This window comes from Symsagittifera roscoffensis, chromosome 9 (assembly GCF_963678635.1).
Source record: "Symsagittifera roscoffensis chromosome 9, txSymRosc1.1, whole genome shotgun sequence".
Lineage (NCBI taxonomy): Eukaryota > Metazoa > Xenacoelomorpha > Acoela > Convolutidae > Symsagittifera > Symsagittifera roscoffensis.
This window is the reverse complement of record NC_087070.1, coordinates 23,244,231-23,268,123: the sequence shown is the minus strand read 5'-3', so window position 1 is coordinate 23,268,123 and position 23,893 is coordinate 23,244,231. Positions and strand designations below refer to the sequence as shown.

General features: G+C 39.6%; 1 protein-coding gene across 3 annotated transcripts in view; it reads right to left on the bottom strand.

Annotated features, from left to right (window-relative positions):
• Nucleotides 1-773: 773 nt before the first annotated feature.
• The window catches only part of LOC134854104 (uncharacterized), a 116,948-nt gene continuing 93,828 nt past the window's right edge, over nt 774-23,893 (bottom strand). The window contains exons 1-5 of one of the 3 annotated variants that reach the window (XM_063870216.1): nt 4,191-4,660; nt 3,823-3,998; nt 2,723-2,882; nt 1,841-1,975; nt 774-1,408 (exon numbers count right to left, since the gene is read on the bottom strand). In XM_063870216.1, the coding sequence (XP_063726286.1) occupies nt 1,041-1,408; nt 1,841-1,975; nt 2,723-2,882; nt 3,823-3,903 (744 nt within the window). In that variant the 5' untranslated portion in view covers nt 3,904-3,998; nt 4,191-4,660 and the 3' untranslated portion in view covers nt 774-1,040. Of the gene's footprint in view, nt 1,409-1,840; nt 1,976-2,722; nt 2,883-3,822; nt 4,001-4,190; nt 4,661-15,908; nt 16,507-16,868; nt 17,036-17,698; nt 18,058-23,893 lie in introns of those variants that run through there. The other 2 variants (XM_063870217.1, XM_063870218.1) reach the window with 2 other exon arrangements.

The window sequence follows — 23,893 nt, the reverse complement described above, 5'->3', positions numbered from 1 at the left end:
TCATAGTTGTCAGTAAAATCAAGATTACCCCAGATTTAAAAAAAACTTTTTCGTGACATCGTCCCAAATTTCAGTCCTTCTCCGTGACATTTTCTACGAAACTTGATAATTCAATGCTTGCTCACCTTTTACTGCTCAGTATAAAATGCAGAATTAATTCTCTCTTCAGCCTTGAGATATAATGACACCTCAAAACATATGTGGTTAACAAACGGAAAAGCTACAAACTTCATGTTCGATACTTTAACCTCTTTAAATGACTTTGTTATCCATGACGCTTCTCATAAATCGATGACACTGTGGCAACCCTGTTGTCTGATTTTATGAGAAAAAAACACTCAAACTCAATCTGAACACAATCTAAAATTGCGTTAATTGAACAAAAAAAGTGTTCATAAATTTTTGGTGCCGTGAAAACGTTGAATGAAGCTTCGAAAAATAGTTTTCACATCTGAATTAACAACTTTTTGAAAAGCTTACAAGCGATCGGATCGCGACAGAGGGATTTAGTATGATGTATGACTTGAACTCATCTGCAGTTTGTGGTATCGGACTCCTGGTGGAAAAACCAAAACCCCCGAATACAAAATTTCTTCCCATTATGTGGTCAGAACAATTACATTTATTTTTATCATTTTCTCATTCGAATTATATTTGATCAACTACATGTGAGAAAATTATACTTTCTCGCGCATACATTCGAATGAAACTAAGTCCTATCCCTTTTCGCTTGTTGAGCGGTTAAGAGAAAACAAAATAATACAAAGTAATATTTGAATTGTCTAATTTTTAGTGCTACCAGTGAATAGCTATGTTGGTATGGTATAAACTATGTCAAACAAAAAGTGAGTTTAAATTCAAAATTTTTCTCGAAAACAGGTGGGTTCAGGTTTTCAGGGTCACATATAGCTAACATCACTAGCAATAGAACAGCCAAGGACGCTCAAAAAAGGTATGCTAACAGTAAGAACAAAATTAGCATACAAACTACACTTCAATTACTTTCAAACTTCGCTTTCCTGGAATTTGGAACAAAACTGTTATCGTTTTGCTAGTACCGCAAAACCTAATGCTGCCATTCCGGAGGCCAAAACAGCAGCTCCCGGCAATATATCTCTCCAATTTTTCTCGCTACTTTCCAGTTTCTCATCTCTCGCAATACTTTCTGTCATGTCAGCCACCCCATTCCAGCCCCCATGCCTTACAAGCCAATCGGGAATGAGGACTGAATTTTTGAACTGGTCAGCCGTATGTACACATGCAATCACTACATCTTCTCTATCTCGCATGGGCTTCGTAGGGTGGTTGTGGATTATTCTGTAGGAGATACTGCAGAGAGCAGCGATGAATTCGATGACCAGCGCGCCACTCAGTTTGTCGAAACGAAGTCTGTTAGAGGTGCTGAAATCTGCAACAAAAATGTTTCTGATAAATTAGACAAATTTGAGACCAGGGCTCGAAACAGTTTTTGCTCATTGAACAAATCTTGTCTTAAAAATTAGATCGCGCGGGCTTGGGTTAGTTAGAGAATGTTCTATTTAGCAAAGTTTCAAAATTGAAGTCTTTTAAAGAGGGTTCCTAAACTGTGAAAGGCGACAACTGATAACTAGTAAAAACTTGACTTTTTCTTGACTACAGCAGCTGAGAACTTACTAGGACATATAGTGCATTGGATTGGCGTTCTCAATTAGGACATATAGTGCATTGGATTGGAGTTCTCAATTAGGACATATAGTGCATTGGATTGGAGTTCTTTTAACTATGTTTTAAGTTTTCTAAAGGGGCCTAGTTGTGTGAAGCTACGTCCGAATTTTTGTAGCATAGTATAGTAAGTTCTTACTGCGATAGTCGATGTCAAATATGCCACAGAGATAGAGTTTGAGTTTGTTCGAGGGGAAGTTAGGGTCGAACACATTTTCAAGATGGGAAAAGTGGTGCGAGTGAAGAGCTTCGTTCCTCTCAATGATCGTCGCAACTGAAACGAAAAAAAAACAGGAGGTTAGAAACACAAAATCATTTACGCCGAACACACGAAAAATGAGGTCGAGTACGATATTGCTTCCGCTCAAGAAAGACTCAATATTTTTGTTATTCAACTTAATTCACAGCTAGGCCAGTGATTTCCATTAAAAAAAATAATTTGAATGGAAGATTTGAATTTAGATCAAACCATTTAAATTTTTCAAGAATAAAATGCGCGAGCGGCTTTCAATCGGTCGCCAAATTGCACCGTTTGCTTAAGTCAAATATTTTTCATTTTCAGAATTCAGCGGAAACAGCAAAGATTCTGCGCCCACACGGCAAAATTAATAAATTTTTGTTGCAATTATATATGCCCGATAAAAAAACGCTTTCAATTTCTGTTCTCAACATAGTAAATATTACTCAAATTTGGCAAAAAAACTGCTAAAAATTAGACTTCAGAAAAATCTAAATTGCTGAATAAAATTTAAATAGTTTCAAAAAATTTTAACTGAGGCCACAAATTTTTATATTTTGTTTTTGATAAAATTTAATTTAAACCTTTTTTTTAAATTTTGGACATCACTGCCGATAGGCTGATTAAAACAAAGCTTATTTGAGAAGGTCGTTAATTGCCTGATTTCACTATCATTTCTCTACAACTATAAGCTTGAAAAATGGTCAAAACAATTTGAACGCTTCCGTGGTCATAGTTGGAACATTTTCTATGAAATAATTCATTATATCAACATTTGCTTACTATTCTCAGATATTTGTTCGGCTATTGCTTGTTTGCAGAGACAGGCGAATGGGTGGTTTTTCCTCTTCGACTCGACTATTCCTGCTATTCTCTCAGTTTCAATACTCTTCGTCCTGAGAAATGCCTCTACTATCTGGAGAAGAAAGCATTCGCAATCCACCTAAGTTAAATTATCAACAGTAAGACCGTTAACCCACAGAAAGTACATACACTAAATATGTTTAGCTCATCACGAAAAACCGCTTTTGTTGCCTATACATTCTGATTCTTGAGTAATGTGATCTGTAATCACATTTTTCGCACCATACCAAAACTAACTTCACAAAAAGACTTTCTTTCTAATTTGATGGCAGTTGTTTTTAGCTTGAGTTATATCCAGAAAGATTAAATAGGAGCACCATATTGAGCCATACTTCTAGTTGCCTCATTATTTTCCAAGAAATTTCTCAGAGAACTTATTGATATGACTGTCAATAAAAAGCTAGATTGCGAAATAATGTCATGCAACGTATACACTGTGTGTATACGCTGCATCCTTTGCTGCAGTTTCTGCACTTGCGCCAAGGTCGCCCACCAGGCGTGCTTTGTTATTTCACACGGTGCTACAAATAAAATCATCTGTCTGCATATCGTCTTACGAATCAGACCTAATCCTTTTGTTTAAACAAACTTTGCTAACAAACTCTCAACTCTTTCCGATACTTCTGCCCTAAAATACTTTATGTACATAAAGTAAATTCATCTTTTCGGATCTCATACATTCTGTCATACTTATATTTAATTTACACTTCTCATTTTACAGAGTTTTACCAGTCCCAGAATTCGGTAAATGTCAAATATGTGTAAGCGTAGCTAATAGGTCGATTTCAAGGTAGTCATCTACACTGCTTTTCAACTTCAATATCTACCAGGTGAAGTTCTCCGAAGCTTCAGCTTTCTTTCTTCGGCAATTGTCAACGTGCGAGATGCTCGAATGGATTCTGATTACGTTCAAAAAAACTTCAAATATAGCAAAGGAACAGTTCATACGAAAAAAAAACTGGTTCCGATTTTTCGCAAATTGTTATCAAAATTGTATTGGAGAAACACAAGTTATTTACCTGCGTCATAGAATGTGTGTTGGAGATCGGAAACAGCTTTTCCGTAGTTTCAGTTGTGGTTTCAGTCCTGCTCGACGTCATCTACCAATCGATCTATTTTGAAATATTTATAATCAACTTCATACTCTTCTCGCACTCTTCGCTTGTTCTATCGCACAGCAATAATAGCATGACCACTGAAAAAGTAGCCACTAAAGTTTAACCGTGTTATGCGGTTTTATTAAATATTCAGCTAACAGCACAGAAGAATTTGAAGTTCGATCATGGTAAAACTAGCGGTGTTTGATCACATGTTAAAAATAGCCCTTAAAACTTCAATAAAAAATATCCAAAAAAGGAGAAATGTAGAATAACGTAATTTAACTAACCTTTTTAAGCAGATAAAAAGCCTTACGCTCAGCTGTCATTCAAAATTTGAGGTCATAAATAATGACAAAAAACGCGAAAATAAAATAACTTTTCTATTATGGTTCTCAACTGATGTTGGACTCTTATTCAAATTTGAAGCTCAATTTGTTACAATGAAATAACTATCCAAGCTTTGCAGAGATTTAGCATTTGTAAATATTTATTGTACCATCACTCGGTGGTCGGTCAAACAAAGCTGCGTTTCAGCTCCAATACTTTGTATAAATCTGTGATTCCTTGAAAGCACTTCCCATGCATTGTCAAGTAACTTATAAAGCTCTCACATTCATATATTCTCACAAGCTACTAACCAACCTCAGCATCAAACAAAGTCAGCAAAAAGTTACTGCACTCTGCCGATGATATATAAGAACCAAAATATGCCATAGACAAGCGGGCACCATTGTATGCCATTGGCGATTAAGCCGGCACAAAACGTCACGGCAAAAATCGTATTTTTACTGGAACACACGGGCGAATTGAGGAGATAGAGTGTACAGCGATCCGCCACTTAAGAATTCAATTACTTCGCCATTTCAACACGTTTACACCTTGAAATCATTTTACGACGCCCATTTTGTCGGACCAACTATACAAAAATTGCCAGAAAAAAGCAAGAAATTTCGCGGTTTGGAGAGCTTAGAAAACAATTTCGATTGACCTAAACTTCGGAAATCCCTGCGAATATTATGAGCATACAATTTGAAGCCAAGTAAATTAAAGTTCATTAACATATAGCCTCTGGCTGTTTAAACAAAAATGAAAGAGATGACTGCATAAATATGAACGCAAATTAGTTTGAGATAATGATTTTGAGATGTTTGATACACTGAAGTTGTTTCACAAGATTCATGAATGATTTCTATTACGGCCATAAAAGACAAAAATAGCACTCAAATCATAAATTATCAATTTGAAAACTGTCAAAAAAAATGAGCTAATACACATGCAATACAGGATAAACTGAATCAATAGATAATTTTTTTTAGTCCATTGGGAAATCTATAAAATAAAATCCACTTTCGAAACAAGAAGTCAATCACGTTTTTCATGACTTGTACACGTGTGTTCAAATGTGGAGTTTGTCTTCCTTTCAACAATGGAAATGAACTGAAATTTAAAAAGAAATTAATGCCAAACCGCAAGAAAATCCAAATTGAGCGTGAACAAACTTTACGGCTTTTTCTTTAAAAAATTCCAAAAAAAAATCAACGAGACCTATAAAAGAGTCTTAACCCACTCATTACTCTATAACAGAAACGGTTACATTTACTGTTTGGGACAATTCATCTACGAGATAATTTGGTTAAGCTTATTGGCTGACTAAGATTACCGCACCAAGCACCAGGCATAGGGCCCCTGAACCATCAAAATTTCCCTTAGCCACGTACCACCGTTTTCGTTGGCAAAAAAGGAAAAAATCAATTATCCAAAAGTGCTAAAAGCAGTTTCAAAAAATACGTCGAAATCAATATCTTCCCAATCGTAAGCCAATCCAATATCAGAATTGAAAAAAAAAACATCAACGACAGAACCAAGTTTTCCAATTCCAGAAACAAAACACTTAGTGTTGGTAAAACAACGTTAGCCGCATTCTGTACAAAAATATATAGGTAAAAACTGTACAGATATATGTAAAAACTGTATGCCCATATTCGACATAAATTTAATCGTCGAAACACAATTTGACCGAAGAATCTCAACACAATCAAAAGCTTGACACCAATCAAGCTCATTGCATGGTCATTCTCGAGCGTGCTGGAAAAATAATCGCATAATTCACATTTCTCACTCATTTTGTAAAGATCTGTAAAAAAATCTATGATAAAACCATGCCACAATAGATTATCAGTTATCATCATTAGTTATATCAATTATGGGTCTAGGACAACCAGGGGCTCCGTAAAAATAATGGTAGTGGAATAATTTTTGATAAATAATTTATTTCGACTAATTTAAAATAAAAATTATGTATTTTTCGAGAACTTTTAGGGAAATTATTTATTTCTCGCGTATGGAATATTACAATAATTCCAGAAATTATTTTATCTAAGGTTCACTGCGAACAACGCGTCACATCATTACGTCATTCATTACGTCAACCAAATGCAAGCTGCTGCGAAAATCCTTCCACTTTACTTTCTCGCAGTGTTGTTTACCTTTCAGTTCTGCATGTGCACACAGTGTTGGCATGAATAAGCACGTTATTAAATATTACTTCACGCATGTGGAAGGTGAGAACTGGAAATGCAGATGTGGGCGAAATCGAAAACAGAAGCTGAAAAAAGGGTTTTCAAATTTGATAAGCCATATCCAAGTTGATCACCCAAATTGGCAGACAGAGGTTCCGTTGGGCACTGGGCAGCAGACTATACCTTCCAACAACTCGAACATCAGCAAAAAAGGGCAAAACATCTACAACTGGCTGGAATGGATAATAATGGGCCATCATCCATTTTCATTCTGCGAAAATGAGTATACAAGGAAATTTGCCACTGGTTTACAGCCCATATCAGTGGATACTCTTATTAATTATGTAGACAAGACCGTGGAAGAAGTTGAGAAGGCAATTGCGAGCGCACTTCCTGAAAAATTCTTTCTGGTGGGCGATGGGTGGACTTCCGATTCTGTTCATTATTTCGCGATTTTTGCGTGCTACTTTGACGAGGCTACACAGAAAAGAAAAACACCCTTATTGGCGGTCTCCCCATTGCAAGACGAAGAATCACTTACTGCCGCGACTCACTACGAGTTTATAATAGGTACGCTGGGACTATACGGTAAATCTTTGTCATGTGTGCTGGGTTTAGTGGCCGATAACGAGAACTTGAACAAGGCGCTGGCAAGAGTATTGAAAGTACCGATGGTAGGGTGTGCTAGCCACCGGTTGAACTTGGCGGTGAACATCTTTATGAACAACTATGAAGATTTACTGGACAAAATTCATGCTACTATGCTCAAGATGTCGTCATTGAAGAAAAGCGGTGCCCTCCGGTCCAATGCACGTTGAGGCAGAGCTGTTCCTCTGCGTCAACAAAGAGTACTGGGACGCTGAACTCATATCCAAAATTTTGTGAGAAACTCACATTATTCCACTGTGCCATTTTATTTTTTTTTTTTCATTTTGGAATAATTTAATTATGGCCATTATTTTTTTTTTCTGAGAAATAAAAATTATTTAGGGATTCCAAAAAGTTAGGGAAATAATTTAGGGGCTAGTAGCCATATAATGGAAATAAATTTTACGGAGCCCCTGAGGACAACAAGCCGACGGGACTTCAAGCCGAAGGGACTTCAGGCCAAAATTTAAACTTTACAAGCACCTCAAATTACAATCTTTTCATCTGTAAAACGTTGCTTTTCAAAAATTTAGGCACGTTTAGTCCATAATCAGCGTTATTCATGACAATGAATCACTTAGGATTGGCATTCGTTAATAATTTCAGACGGTTTTTGAAATGCATAAATTATAAACAAGAAAATTGCCTTCAACCGTGTTTTATATTTCAACTTTCCTAAACATCATTTGGAGGCTTAAATTTAATGAAAAAGCCATTAATTACTGAAAAAAAAACATCATAATAGTAAGAAATTCTTTAAAAAGGGTTTCAAATTAATCTTATCTCATCACCTAATGAAAAAATTTTCGGCTTTAAGTCCCTAATTTTACGATTCGGCTTGAAGTCCCGTCGGCTTGATGTCCGGCACCCATCAATTATTGATACTTGTACGCTAATGAAAAAAAAATATGGCAGCCGCACAACATAAGCCACAAAAAAAAAGATTGGGCCAGGGCTCACAATAAGTTCATTTGAACTTACTATATATTAATTAGTCATATAGTCTGATTCTGTAAACTACGAAAGGTACCTAGCTATGAATCATCGCAGTGTTAATCTCTAAACCACAATTTTAGATTAATATTATTGAACAAAAATTAGCCAGTAATTTAACTCTTCTAAGATATCTTTTCGTAACGCTTGTCATTGCGCAGCCAACGGCTGATGGGATGTGGGAAAACCCCCTAGGATTGGCGCATTCTGACTAACTCCTATGGGAGCATTCAAAACAAGGATTCCACTGGGCGATAATGGCAAAACACGTCCTAGTACCGACCAATCTATACTTTGCGGATACGCTGTCAACAGCAAATATAGGGCGTCTGGCGCCAGATGAACCCTAATTTCGAGCCCATATTTATGCTAGAGACATGAAGCCCAACGGGCCCAGCACAACCAGCACCTTCGCCTGAATATGCAAATTACGCGGAGTTGAGCGGAATGGCGGCTAGACGCTATCTGGGAATATGAAAAAATTGTTGAGGGACAATTTGATATTCAACATGCGATAGAAGCAAAACCCCCAGAAGAGGCATTGGGAATAGCAAGGTTTCATGAAAGAGGGGACAAGTACTCTAAAAGGTTCCAGCAAGTTGGACAATCAAGACAATCGTCAGGACATACAGGACCAGCAGGGACCTTGTAGATAAAATCCGAACCAGTAAGCAACATTCCCGGACGAAGAAAAAAAGTATAGTCAAGGAGTGGTCGTAGAAATTTCCCAAGAAGTGTGGAATGAGACAGCACGACAGGAAATGGTACAACTGTAACCAGCCGAATTTCAAGCCGGATCACTTACAAGGTGCCACAGGCACGCCGCTCACGTGAAACGATCAAAGGGGAGAACGCATTTGACGCAGAGGACCGATCCCTCGGAAGAAACATTTTCCCAACACACGAACTCGGTAGGGTTTGTGAAGAAGACTCGCAAGCATCGCTGGTCATCGGAGAGCTCAGATAATAACATGGTGATAGCAATGAAACAGAAGCAAGAAACGCACATGAAAATAGCTGGCCTAAAGTTGATGCTTGGAATCAACGGACATCAAATGCCAATCTGAACCGATAGAGGGGAGATTGGAGTTCAGAGACTATGGGGACAACAGACTAAACTTTCTGGGGAAGCTGACATCAAACGGATGGGGGACGCAATCAAAAATCAGTGAAGGCGGCCACCGGCAATCGATTGTGAAAAGACACCTCATAGGGATACTGGGACTGAAAATCGTGCTAGAGCAACCACAGGGAAATTGGATGAGCATCCAAGGGGGGGGGGGGGGAGGGGAAGGCCAAAATCAACTAACAGGGAGTAACTAGAGAATGAGGGCGAAAATGATCCCTGGCAACTCTACTGCAGTAAACAATTTGTGAAATTACTCACGAGAAACGGTAAAATATAGATCTATAAGTTGCAAGCGAAATTTGCATAAATCTTGTCCCGTATAGCAAAAAGATCCCAGAGTGCCGATAATGTTGCAAGCCAGACAGAGTAAACTGCTAAAAAGACAAACTTTAAAGCAAGAGTTGCCACATCGAAAAACGCCACTAATCGATATTTTGGTAGAAGACTCCTATGCCTGCAAAGTACGACGTGATCAAGTTTCAAAGAAGTCTCAGCAGATTGAAGAACTAGAAACTGCTGAAGAGTCTAGTGAAGCCACAGACAAGCAGTGCGACAGCTGAAAATCCAGAGAAAGTTTTGAACGAGACCGAAAGTGTCGAAAAGGCGAATTCCGCAGATTGAAGAGCGACGACACGATTGAAGAGCGACGACACGACTCTTTATCCGTTTTGATGACAGCCTTCTCTTCTCAGGAAGAGATTGATGATGGTTTTAGATGGCAAGAAGAAAGTGAAACTCCTAGCACTCCCAGTCCGTAATTGCAAGATGTTTTTGCTGATGTTTATAAATTTAGTTCAAATCAGTTTCAAATTATTAATGTTTGCTCTATTTTTTCGATGCTATCAACTCCTTCGGGTTCATGACCTTCCTCCAAGTTTGGGTCGATAAAGAAAGGAAGAAGATGAAGAAAAGAACAAAAAGGCAAGGCGGTGCTTCGATATATTTCGGGGATTTGACAAGTCTTCAGACGAGGATGAGGGCACTGGACTCGAAACTTTCTGCTCACAATCCACCTTATCGCTGCCAATGCCATCGCGTAGGGCTTTCGAATTTCCAAACGCTTCTCGCCAACCTGTTCTGCAATGCTCCGTTAATCGGCTCTTTTCTTTCAATTTGGGCATTGAGCTTAGCTTTCTCGCATATTGGGGTCAGGTCTGCAAAAGTTTCCAGTCCGTTGATCATCGGAAGCCCCAACCATCGATTTATTTGCGAGTGTTCTGGGTCGGAAATCAAAAACTACAAAACTGTTATGCCACCATGCCAAGTCTTTCGTTAAACCTGTAAAATTTCAGGTAGGGCTGTCTCGAAAATTTCTCACACCTCCACTTTTTTAATAATCTTCAATCATCGGCCCTCGACACCTCCAATTCCTGTTTCGAATGCGTCTCGAATACGCCGCGCAGCTTTTTTGAACGCTTCGTCAATATATTTTGGGACTTTTTGGTGGCTTGATAATTAAAAATGCACATATAGAGTGGAAAAACTTTTCATAAGCGACTTCTCGAATGAATCACCTGTAAACTACCTGCCAATTCGCCGTAAACTAACGTGGTGATAAAGCGGTGAAGGAACAAGGCATGCTGGTATTTTAACATAGCGGTAAGCCACCTCCCCTTCTTCTTCTTTCTTCTTTTGTCATTTACGCCCCGTGGGGGGCCTTGATTCCCAGTTTCCAGGACATGTGCTCCAGTGTCTTGAAATGTTGTTTTTTGTCACCCAAGTACCGCATTCTTCGCATTGGATTCTGGCTCTCGTTCCGGCGAATCGTCCTGTGATAATGGTGTTGGTTACTTCTGGGGCTGTCGGGTGTTCTCCTCGACAGGTCCTCCGGTGTCTTGCCATGTTGCTCAACGACAGGGACCTCTGACACTTCGGACAGAACCCACCCTGCCCTCCTTGGCACGCCTTGAAGTGGTTTGTCAGAGCAGCCTGGTCCGAAAAACTGTCGTTGCACTTTGGACACTTGTAGTCCACTGACTCCCTTCTGTGTGCTTTTCTCTTGTGATTCGTCCGTCCTCCTTTTGTTGCGCACATCTTGTCGCATCCGTCCCAGCGGCAAGGCCAACCGCTGTCACTTATTCTCTCTCTATTCCATTGTGAGCGGGCCGGTTTTTCCGATCCTCTGTGCCAGTTGCACATTTGCGTCTCCCAGTTTTTGAGGAACGTCCTGCGATCTGTAACGGTCTTCTTCCATCGTTTCCGGTCATTGGTGAGGTTCTCGCTGTTGTCGTCTTCGTGTCCCGCTTCTTTCAGCAGTCTGCGCCAGTACTGGATGGTGTTGCCTCGCGAGTTCCCACTGCGTGTCCTCTCCATGTCCCAGGATCCGAGCACGGCTTTCTTCACAATCCTCTCATCCGACATTCTGAGAACGTGGCCCATTCGCTCTAATGCTCTGCACTCGATCTTAGTCCTTATCGATTCAATGTTCAACTGTCTGCGGATCTCGTAGCTGTTGACTCCTTCATTCTGCATCCTTATCAGTGTGTGAGGTTTTCCATTGTTCCACACAAACCTGTAGGCTCTGTCTGCAACGCTCTGGAACTTCTGGATGTCGGTCGGTGTCCATGCTCTGACGCTACAGTCAAACAGGAGAGTGGACTCCACTACGGCTTGGACCACCAATGCTCTGGTGCGCTTGGAGAGGCTCGAATTCCAGAGCCATTGTTTCACCTTGCTCCACGCGTGGTACCCTCTCTTGATCCTGGCTCCTCGGTCTTCTCGTTTCCCGATGAGCGTTCCCAGCATTCTAGTCTTCTGGGCGCTGGTAGTTGCAAAAGTGATGGATTCTTCTTTGCCGTCGTGGCATTTCTCTTCAAACTCCATCATTTTCTTCTTTATCACCTCTTTCCCTATGACGAGCTCTTCGGTCCAACCAAGTAGAGAGGTGTCGTCTGCGAACAACGAGTCCTCCAGGATGAAATTACACTTGTTGCTGCTATGCAATGCTCTGGGCCCTTCTCTCGGTGGGAGGCTGCCTCCTGGTGTCCACCTCCAGGTGAGACCGCACTCTTGACCTCTCTCCGCCGCCTCCTTTCTCCTTTCTCTTTCCGCTCTTCTTATTGCTTCGGCATGATATACGTTGAAAAGGATAGGTGATGTTGCGCACCCCTCTCTGAGTCCTCTGGCTGGGGCCCAATCATCGCTGAGACCTTCCTTTCCTTTCACCCGGTATCGCGTTTCTTCATGGAGACCTTTCAGCAGATCGAGCACCTTGTCCGTCATGCCAAATCTGGCTAACATACCCCACAGAAGGGGTTTATTGGTGCGAGGGTAAGCCTTGGTGATGTCTAGGAGGACAGCCCCTGGCCGGTTCTCGTTACACTCGTCTGTCATCCCGTACACTCTTCTTGTTTCTTCTTCCATCCGGATAATGATCTGCGTTGAGTCAGCCGTAGACCTTCCACCACGGAAACCGTTCTGGTTCTCGTCCAGAGCGCCAATGGTTTCTGCCCATGTCCGGAGTCTCGTCGCGAGGATACGTGCGATCAGTCTGCTCGCCAGTGGTAACAGGCACACTCCACGGTAGTTGCCCAGGTCGTTCTTGGGACCTTTCTTGTGCAGGGGAATGACCCAGCCTTCCTTTATTTCTTCTGGCCAGTCCTCCGGTTTCATGTCTATCAACTGCCCAATCATCCTGTGGAGCTCCTGCTTAATTGGTTTGCTGGCCACCTTTACTGCTAGCATCCGAACTCCGTCGTTCCCTGGTGCTCCATCCCTTATCTTGGCCAACTCTGTTTCAAACTCGCTCCACGTGACCACTCTCTCCAGTTCAATGGCCGCTTCTAGTGCTGTCTGGTCGGTGCGTTCGGGGATCTCTTCCATGGTCCTAACGATCTCGTCTCGTCCCCTTTCGTATCTGTTCTCTGATACTTTCATAAAGTGACTTCGGAACTCTTCGGGGCTGAATTCTTGCCATTACTTCCACATGGCGCTTCCTATTTGCTGGGATGTTGATTGCCTGTAATTTCCCCCCATGGTCGGCTACTCCGTGGGTGAGTTGTTGACGGGTGAAGTATCGCCCGACAGTGTGGCCTAGGCTAAACACACTGTCGGGCTCCTCTCCCCCCCCCCCCAGGTTTGAATTTTGCGATCTGTGAAAATCCACAGGTCCGCGCTTCTCCCCCCGAGCAGGGACCAAACCACCTCCCCTTCCCCCTCCTCCCCCAACCCTTCCTCTTCCTCCTCTTCCTCGCCACACAATATCCCCCGCTACACCCTTTCTCCTCTTCATTGCCGTGGCAGTTAGTTTCAGCAAGTTACTCTCCAGCGAATAAACAAGATTTTGTAACTCAAGAACAAATGAAAATTAATAAGGAATGCATGCAAATCCATGCAGATTAAACCAAAATTGAAAAAATTCAAGACAATTATAAGCATAATCGAATGCCGGAAAAAAATAACATAAGCACTGCCTCATCATTTGTTTACGTATCCACTCTCACACTATTATTTCTGAGAAAAGTAGATCGATTGGCAACATGTTTTGGATGAAAAAAAACTATGATTGCTCTAACAGTGTCCTCGGTGGTATTTCTTAAACAATTCACCTTTTGAGTACGAAAAACGGGCCTAGGACAACATGCCGACGGCACTTCAAGCCGTAATTTAACCTTTACAAGCATCTCAAACCACTAGTCTTTCATCTATAAAACGTTGGTTTTCAAAAAAAATAGGCAAGTTTAGTCCATAATAAGCGTTATTCATGTCAATGCATCACTTAGGATTGACATCCGTGAAAAACATCAACCGGTTTTTCAAATGCATGAATTTTACCACAGAGGCTAAGCTGCACTTCGCAAACACTTGCGAGAACACGACCAAAAAGCAGCTCTATCAAGTAAAATAAGAAAAAGTAGAAATAAGCTTCGAATTAGCAAAAACTCGGCTACGTGTAGGATTCGAATCTGCGACCTACTGCAATCAAGAGATTTTGAGTGACGCACTACCCACTCAGCCACGCAAGCTTAACAACCGACAAACTTTAGTCACGGATAAAGTAGCTCATATGCTAATAACTTGCCAATTCCATTCAGCAAAAGTGGCACCAAATACAAATAGACCCAATTTTGCAATTAATTATTTGGAATATAACAAACTGACGACATCCACACTAACTTTGCATCTAACAAATCTCAAAGCATAGAGCCATATTATGTATACATTATGCATTTCAAAAAATTGCGAGGTACATTGAGTTAGAAAATTAATTTATGAAATCGTTTTTTCATTATTGTTAAGTTGTTTGAAACAATCCCTTTTTTGGGTTCATTTGATGAATTAACACAGAGGTGAAGTTGCATACACAAGCAAAATATGACCAATAACGCTACCGGGAAAAACTGAATGAGTAAAACTTTGAGTCTACAAAATTTCTTAAGTGACACGCGCCAATTATGAGTCTACATAGTTGCTAAGTGACGCAAGCTTATTATGACGCATTAGCAGTACCAGTCAATTTGAAAAAAAAAATTACCAACTAACATGTCGCAATTTAAAGAGCGGAAACACTAACTAGTATACGAATAAGTTCATTAAAAACATCCGACACTGTCCAGGTTCGAACCATCTTATTTTGTTGCTGGTTGCCTTCACTACCTCTACGCTACAGATCCATGATACCTCGAAGCTAAAGTGCTATTTATAAAAATAATAGTCGGTATTAATATCCTTAGCATTGGCTGTACTTAATAGCTTGTTAGAGTAAAGCCAATGCTAAGTACAGTCAATGCTTAGTAGGCGGCTGTACTTAATAGCTTGATAATAGTTAAATGATCAAAATGAACAAATTTGGTGGCAACAATATTTGAGACGTAGGTTAAAAAAAAAGATAGTTCATACTATAACACAAGCTTTGCTTGCGTAAAAATGCATCAACTGTGTTAACTTATTACTATTCGAACGCCATAGCACGTGCTATTAAAAAATTGTAAAGGTGCCACAAAAGTGGCATCAATATTTGAGACATAAGTTGGAAAAAAAAGGTTCGTACTTATAAACAAGAAAATTGCCTTCAATAATATTTTATTTTTTTTAAACTTTCTTAAACCTAATTGGGTGGCTTAAATGAGAAAATATTGGGCTTGAAGTCCCTATACTTACGATTCGGCTTGAAATCCTGTTGGCTTGATGTCCGGCACCCACGAAAAACATATCATTCGTTTAATATATAGAAGATAGATAGACTGCTTCATTAAGCAATGCACAAACGAAGAGTTGGGCCTAAGCGAGCGTGCGACTGGATAATGAATGCTTCACGAAATTTCTGAACAAGTACACTTTTTTACATTGTCTTGCGAAGAAATGTTGTTTTTAATTGCACACATTTTCACTTGTGACGAGTTGTCCCTTTTTCTGATTGCAACAAAGTGTCGTTTTTCTAAATGCGACAAACTATCGCTAGCGACGAACTGTCGCCATATCCAATACATCTGTCTGACAACCTAAACTGCCTCTAGATTTATGTTTTAACCACTACTTAACAAAATATTTTAACGATCACGATTTATTTTGTCTGTCTTAATTTTTGCCTTTTCGATCTGACGCAGCACTGGCAACTAGCGGACCATTGATATGCTGCTCTTTACTCTCAGGAAGAGTACTACTGTGAGTGTGAAAGAATTGTTAAATTATAGGCGTAAAAAATCCAGATACAGTATATTCCAGTACAATTCCTACTCGCAAGCTATAATTGTCATCGGCCAATTATATTCAAGTTTTGCCCTAAAATCACAAAACGCAACAACCGCATTGTTAAATTTAAACTTCATCCTTTTTTTATTTCACAAATAAAAATAAATTTAAAGCGATAACTACAAATAACACCGTAAAGATATGCATTACTATTTAAACTTTATCGTATTGGTGCAAGAATGATTCTTGGGTCACGAAATAAAATATCATATGCCCAGTTACCTCTGTCAAACAATTTGAGTATTTCTGTGAAACACATTTGACTAGTAATGTTCAATTTTTGCTTGATTTAAACTCTTTTTTGCCAAAATCTTGTGACCCAAAACAGAATCAAACTTGTTCCCACATATTTAATAAAATTCAATTTTTCTTCTCGAATCATGAACCTAAACAGCTCTTTGCTGCACTGGAACACAAACTCCACCAAAACGAGCTGAAATAACTCAATCCGGTCGCTCCCCCCGGTATGTATGATATAACATAGTAGGCCAGGGCGCATATTTGTGCAGATCCAGCTACTGTAGTCAATATTGTACTCTCAAGGCCCATTGCAAAATATAAGGTGGTAATTAGGGTAGCCAGGTAAATTGAAGTGAAGAGGATTCGTTCGGACGCGAAAAGACCCTGAAAAACAAGGCTGCTCATTTTGATTAATTTCCTTCATAATAATATAACAGCATCTGTGTGAAAATCAAAACCTCGCATTTCGTTTTGGTAAAAAAAATGTCCAAATTTTTGCCTCCTCTAAAACATTTTTTCGCAAAAATAATAGCTTTTCTCATATCAATCAACGACACAAAAACTGTTGAAATTCGATTTGAGAAGAAGCCAAGCTCATCGAATAATGTTTCTTTATTTCTACTAATGGACTCTGTTACAGTTTAATCCATTGAGCCGATTTGCTTTACAGTTTAGTGCTTTTGTAGTTCATTTTATCATCAATTTGTTATCAGCAGCTAACAACAACAATTTATCATCATCACTACCTTCAGATGGTTCCAGGGTCCAAATAGGAAGCAGAAACTGAGCATTGTGAAAGTGCTCCCAAGAGAGAATAGCAGGACGAATTTGCGCATCTTGAATACTAGTACTGGCAAGTACATGAAGGCAAAAACAAAACAGATAACGCCAAGGAGCAGTGTAATGCCAAAGCCTGAAACAAAATGAGAAGATGGATTTGAAAAATTGAAGTTCGCTCCATAAAAAACACAGGCAGAGGCGGATCTAGGGTTTTCTCGAGTGTGCGGTCGAATTTTCAAAAAATGTCTGAAAAAAAATGTACATTTTTCTCTTTTAGGTCGACCAAATTGATTTTCCGAAGGCTCGCAAAACAGTATGGAAACCCTATTTAGACAAAAAAATTTTAGGGTTGGTTAGCCAAAACTGGAGGTCATAAAATAAAACCAAATGGGAGACCCTTTGGTTGGTGACGGGGTCGAACTCCTGAGGGGGCGTCAGCTCCCCCCTGAAAATTCCCAGGTTGCAAACCGGTCCCGGATCCATTTATCAAACAACACAAATCAAACATAAAATAGACTTGCTGTTCTCAAATAACTTAAATGATCATTTTCTTTAGTTTTCTTCATGAACTAGCATACCCAACTACCATACTTGTCCCATAGATTTTTTCGATTTTTTACTAGCTAACAAAAGTAGAATGCGATTTTTTTTCAAAAACTTTTAAAATGAAAAGCAAGCAGACATAAAACAATCTTCAACCGGAAGAATTCTCAGATCTACTCAAGAAAAATTATTTAAGTATTTTAGCTTAGAGTTCAGCAGTATTACTACCAGACCATATCCTTTTTTCTAATACCTGTAAGTCGTTGCTTCCTCGACATCTCAGGCATGCAATTGCAACTAGTTGACTCCTGCTTTGGCACCGGCTGCTCCCCTTTCGCCCATTTGAACCATCCCGACCCCGTGCCAACACTCCCTTTGGAACTCGTTTGTGCTTCCTCGTCAAACGGATTGTCCGATGCTTTTGTAGATAGTTTGGAATAGCCCGCAAAAGTGGGTAAATTTAGAGATATAAATCCGGATCCCGAAGATCCAGATGCATTGCCGGTTGATTTTTGGGACGACGAGAGATAACTTTTCAGGTCTGAAGATATGTTTGACATTACGAAACTGTTTAGAGGCACTGGATTACAGGAGCACACACATAATTTATCTGAAACGAAGTGATGGTAACTTTCATCTTTAACAAGTCATTTACGTCATCAATTTAAGATCAATATATAAGTGTTTCAAAATGAACTGTTTTTTTTTTATTAAAGCTTCGCATTTTATAACCGTTGATCCGTTTGACTTCAAACTTGGAGATATTACGCAAAACAGGCGGAGATTCGATAACTTATCAAAACTGCATTGATTAGCTCAACATGTGACAAAAATACCCGCATTTTTCCAGTAAGTTCACATTTTCAAGCTACTAAACTTCCTTCAAAGTGTTGGACTTCCTCTTACCGGTACGTGAATGCTAACAGCAAGATGGTTTTTACCGTAATAGAAGAAAAACGAATCATTTATTAACTCGCTATTGATGGCAGCCACCTGAAGTCCGTAGGAGGTTGATAGAAGAAGTCTCAATTGCGCCACAGTCTGCATCCACACTTCAAAGGAGCCAGTTTGTCAGTGTGGAAACGTTTCCAAGAACGAGGTGGGTTGTCCAAAATTCCAGGACGAAATCGAAAAGGAATGGGGTTACCAGGAAATGACGACGCCAATGGCAATATTATACACTGTTTTGATATTCATCCTAAAGATTCGGTAACCAAAGCAGCAGCCGATCTGAGATCGAGCCGCACCAGAACCTGGATAGTTGCGATAGCTGAAAAACCGACACCCTATCTCAAAACGATAGAAGATGGAGTTTAATTAACCCTAAAGAGTACCTGGAATGCAAGAATCAGGGTCAAATAAAAGTCATGTGCTGGAGTACGATAACGTCCGAGAATAACGAAAATTGAAATATTTGAACAAAAGATTACGATTGTGTCACGCAACTTAATAACAACTTTATCAAGTCTTCAATTCTCGGTCACTTATCTCTCTTTGCGAAAAAAAAATCAATTTATCTCTTAAACAAAAATTATCGCGTTGACAAAAAAAATCCCAGCTCATTTGATTGAAAAGTTCAAATTACCAAGAACCAAAAATCACTGAAAAGAAGGCTGTGTTAAGTATTGACTGACTTGAAAAAGAGCTGGTTTGAAAAAGACTTGAAAAAAAAAACAAATCACCCAGTACGCATAAACTGAACCAATTCCTCAAAATTGCGTTTCAACTAGTCAAATTGAGCGGATTCGAAAGAAAATAATGGAAAATTTAATTTAATTTTAAAAAACGCAGCTGAAAAAATATCCGTTAAAAATAGAGTATTATTGTCATAAAGAAGGATTCCGCAAACTAAGACGGATATTAGCTGGCGGAGTCTGACAGATGCGTTTTTCTCACTTTAGCCCTTTTCAGGCCAATATCTGTAGTTCTGATTGTAGTATAGACGCTATCTCTATTCGAAAAGGAATCGGGTAAGCAGGAAATGACGACGCCAAAGCCAATATTACACACTGTTTTGATATTCACCCTAACGGTTCAGTAACCAAAGCAGCAGCCGATCTGGGATTGAGTCATACCCGACGAGAAATATCTGTTCTCTCACTATCCTTTCTTGTTATATTTTTGCTTATTTTTCTTTACTGTGTTTTAAAGCCACGTACAGATTTTAAGCTGATGATCTCAAATTGACAAAAAACGCTTCCAACTATCGAAGGTACATCGATTGTTTTCCTTCCAAACTACATCAAATCAATTGAAAACAAGGGTAAAAACCCGCTCAAATAAAGATATGGAGATAAAAAAGAAGTTGTTCCAATATATTTTCCTACAATTTCTAAGTTCTTCACTTCTAATCAAATCATTTCTCACTCAACAGACTAAATTACAGGTTCAAGTTCCATAGTCAATGGCCAAAACAAAATTTCAATCAAAGCTTCAGTTCCATTAAAAACAAGGGTAAAAATTGCGCGGTAGACTTTAACCTCATTTCTGTGGGCTCACGCTGGTCATCTGTCTGGGTATTTACGGCTTCTTCGTCAACACCATTTTTCTCAATATTTCCAAGAACTGCTTTCACAACCAAAACTCCTTGTTTTGACTCCCCTTTTACAATATTTTCCGCAAAGCACAGCGCAATGCTTAAATTCGTGGAAAAAGATATGTCATTATCTTCAACTTGATTAAGAAATGAGTCGCAAATGTCACGAGAAATACCGGTTCCAGCGCTCATTGCTTTATATAAAATACATTCGTTTGCATAAATATCATTCTTCGCAAAGCTCAACTTTTGGCGCCTGAATTTCTTGTCAAGTAACTCGTCCTCTATATAGTACAACTTATTCATTGCAACATGCGGATATTTTTGACGAATTTGCTTCCCGAACAAATGCCAATGAAATGACAAAAACGTATCTTGCAACGTGTAGTTACGTTTATTTGACTTTATTCCGGCCATCAGTTTCTTCAGATCCAAAGGAAACCTTTGCTGACTTATCAAATTTTTTACTCTCTCTTCATATGGCCTTATACATAAAATTTCGCTTGCAGATACCACCTTATGCAAATTTCTGTAATCAACGGTTGAATGATAACGCCAAACTGTAGGTATTTTACCTGTTCTTAATGTATTTCCCACCGGTTCAGGGAGACAAAAAATTTCTGGCAACTCAGAATACTCGAATATTTGACATTTCACATTCTCAAACGGTCTGCTATAGACTGCCCACATTTCCGCTGGATAATTAACCCGAATTATTTCAACGAATTCACCTTCTTGAACAGAAATTTCTCCAAAATTGGAGAAATTGGCCTCAACCCGATTTGCCTTGTCTACAACAAGAGAACCGCCGGTGCTGTATGGGTTTCGAAAGTTGTACTCTAAATTGTAGCTATAATTGTTACCTATTTCACGACAAACTTTTGATCCTTTATCGTTAACCCGTAACAAGAACCACTTGAAAAGTTCCGTACATTGATAGAGAACACAGTTCTCAACTTTACACGGAGGAGAATGTTCAGAGCAGATGTTAAGTTCAGGATCGAAATCCTTAACTGAAACATGCAGCTCATCCAAATCTGCTGATATATCTAAGTCGGTTGATTTCGTACTCATTGAATTCAAACTGTCTATACACTCGCAGCTTTTACCAGAAGAAGACAGCGATATATCCTTTCTTTTGGCCCGCTCAGCTGTGTGTTTGCCACCGACCATTTTAAAAACAAATAATCTAAAATGAGAAAGAGAAATTGGCAACATAGGTAGATAGATGTAAAATAGTAGAAATGAATGAGTTCCGCTCACAAATTGATGTAACAGTCGCCTACTTCAGTCACATATGAGGCTTAAGAAAAATAGGCCCTATAACCATTGGCTCAAGAGTCAGGGACACTATCTCTTGTGTTTTTCTACCTCAAGAACGGTCCGAGCCAATTCGGTTCGCTTGCGACATGAGACTAGAACCCGTTACAGCTTAAAGGCTACTACCAAAATATCCCCCACTCTAGAAAATAAGAACGTCCCCATACTTAGGTCTCGAGATACCCAAAATACACGAACGCCGTTAAAAACAGGGTTGGAACAATCCGTTAAGTTACTTTTTATTCGACAGTGGAACTTTGATCCATTTCAGATGGATCAACCTAAAACTCGCCTTATCTCAACATAACAATAATAAAACACACTCGAGAAAATTAAATTAGGGACTCACATGTTGATACACTCGAGTACAAGGAGTAATTAAATTGGTAAGCAACTCAAGAATTAGATAATATAACTAGATAAGTTTAATACTGGTCAGCTTTGGTAACAGAAGTAAGTTCTGGCTCTAGAATTTGAGTTTTTGTGTGGACCATTGGGACACTCAAGCTGTCCACCTTTCCATTGAAGGTTCACTCTTGTTTGTTCCGAATAGTTGTTCTCTCTTCTTTTTATTATCTCTCTTCCTATTTCGGGATAAGACAGCTGTACTCGTGTACTAATTTATATCTGGAAATTGCGAATAGCAATTTCCCGCTGTTTTTCTTGAGTATTTTCCCGCAATTGTAAACTCGGATGTTCTGATTTTTCACTTTTTTGTTTTCAGTTGGTACGAGAAAACTGAGCATGACATGTAACATTCGCCCGGAAGATACATATCGACGGATAACAAAACTAAGTCTTAAGACGACTGGCTAGCGTCTAAACAGAGCTTTGCATGTTTTTCACCGTCTCTACCAAGCCAGTACTTTTCGGTGGTCTTTCTTACATCGGGTCGACAAAAACGTTATTGTTCTCCGGCTTCGACCAGAACGCTCAAATTAACTGAATTACATGCAAAAATAGTGAGCTCATGGCTGGGTCTCAGTATCCCCAGACCACGAGGTCACTCCTAAAAACAGGGCTACTACTTATTATATTACTATTGTTTTTGTTCAGTAGATAAAAATCATCATCTCCATCGAAGATGGATCAACCCTTTCCCCCAACTCCTAGCTTCTCATCCTTATCAAAACGAATCCAGTTGTTAATTAAATTCAATTCAGGACATGACAAGAAGCTAAAAGTTTATATAAAAGGCTAAAAGTTCCAGTCCCGAAACCCTTCCGGATTCTTGAATCCAGTGAATCAAGCTCCTTAAGTTCAATTTCACACCAATCCGGAAGGCTGGTTCTCACCCTTCACCGTTGTTGGCAACGGCCTTGCAACTATTGTAGCAGCACAATAGGTGCAACTTGGAACGTTCTCTGCTATTCTGTAGTTCGTTGTCGTTTTCCAATCTCGATTTTCGTACTGTTCGCAATCACAGATAAAAGTTGTTCTGTTTTTTACTCGCTTTTTTGTTAAAATGGCCGTTTCAGCATTTCTCAGAAATGTGACGTCATCATTCGAATTTTTGGAAATTAAAATACTAGAATATTCTAGCCCTCACCGTTTGGCTAAACGTTCCAATAACGTCGCTAATCCTTCGAAATCATCAACTCGGAAGGCTTACTGCTCAAAATTCGAATCCTGCATAAATTGCATTTTGGCCATTCTGGTCGAATGTCACAACAGGCTCCATTCGAAATTTTGAAAATTAAAACTTCACTCCAAAATTACGTATTTTCGTGTCTCTCAAGGTCAAACTTCCAGACATGACCGACTGGCACATACTCCCCGGACTCAAGATCGATGTCCTCATCGCATGCTGTCTTTGTCAGTGAATCCCCAGAAGCCCGAGTGTCACTCAAGAAACAATGCCAGTGGTCATTTACAGAAGTTTGCAGCAGACTTAAGTTTATCTACCTTCCAAAATTCACGACCATATAAAATTTTCACACTATCGCTAAACAGCAATCAAAATCTGCACACACCTGCACCTATGAATTCCCGCTTTTCAAGCTGGTAATTTAAAATTTCTTTTGTCCTATTCAATCAGGAAATTGTCATGCAGCATTTTGATTTATATAATAGATCTAGCATATTAATAACAATATCTTATTTGTTAAAATTTCTTTTTCGTGAACCCAGATTTCATCCGAGTTCACCCTCGAGCCCACTCCCTCTCAAGACTCTAGAATTTTCCTTTTGAGCCACCAGCTCACCTTGTGTTCTTCGCCCTCGAGGTACCCGATCCAGATATTTTTGACACTGTGATCTGTTCCAATAGTGCCTCTTCGTCATCGGAGCTGATCACAATCTCCTCCCAAGCCTTCGGCTGTTCATAGGATTGCATTTACTCCCTTACCTCTTGCAATCTCTTCGCTTGATTCGGTAAGCTCTTCACCTTCGACTCCCGGTCCAAACAGAAGGAATTGTGAAGACTCAGGCTTACATTCTTCGCCAGGTCCTCCTCCAGTATTGACTCCCTCGCTCTAGTGTTGTCTCTGGATACTCTACCCACCCTTTTCCACCCCGTTGTGATCGCATTTCGATGGGTCAGCAGAGGTCTCTTGAAGGCATCTGGTCCTATCTCGGCCTGGAATTGTCGAT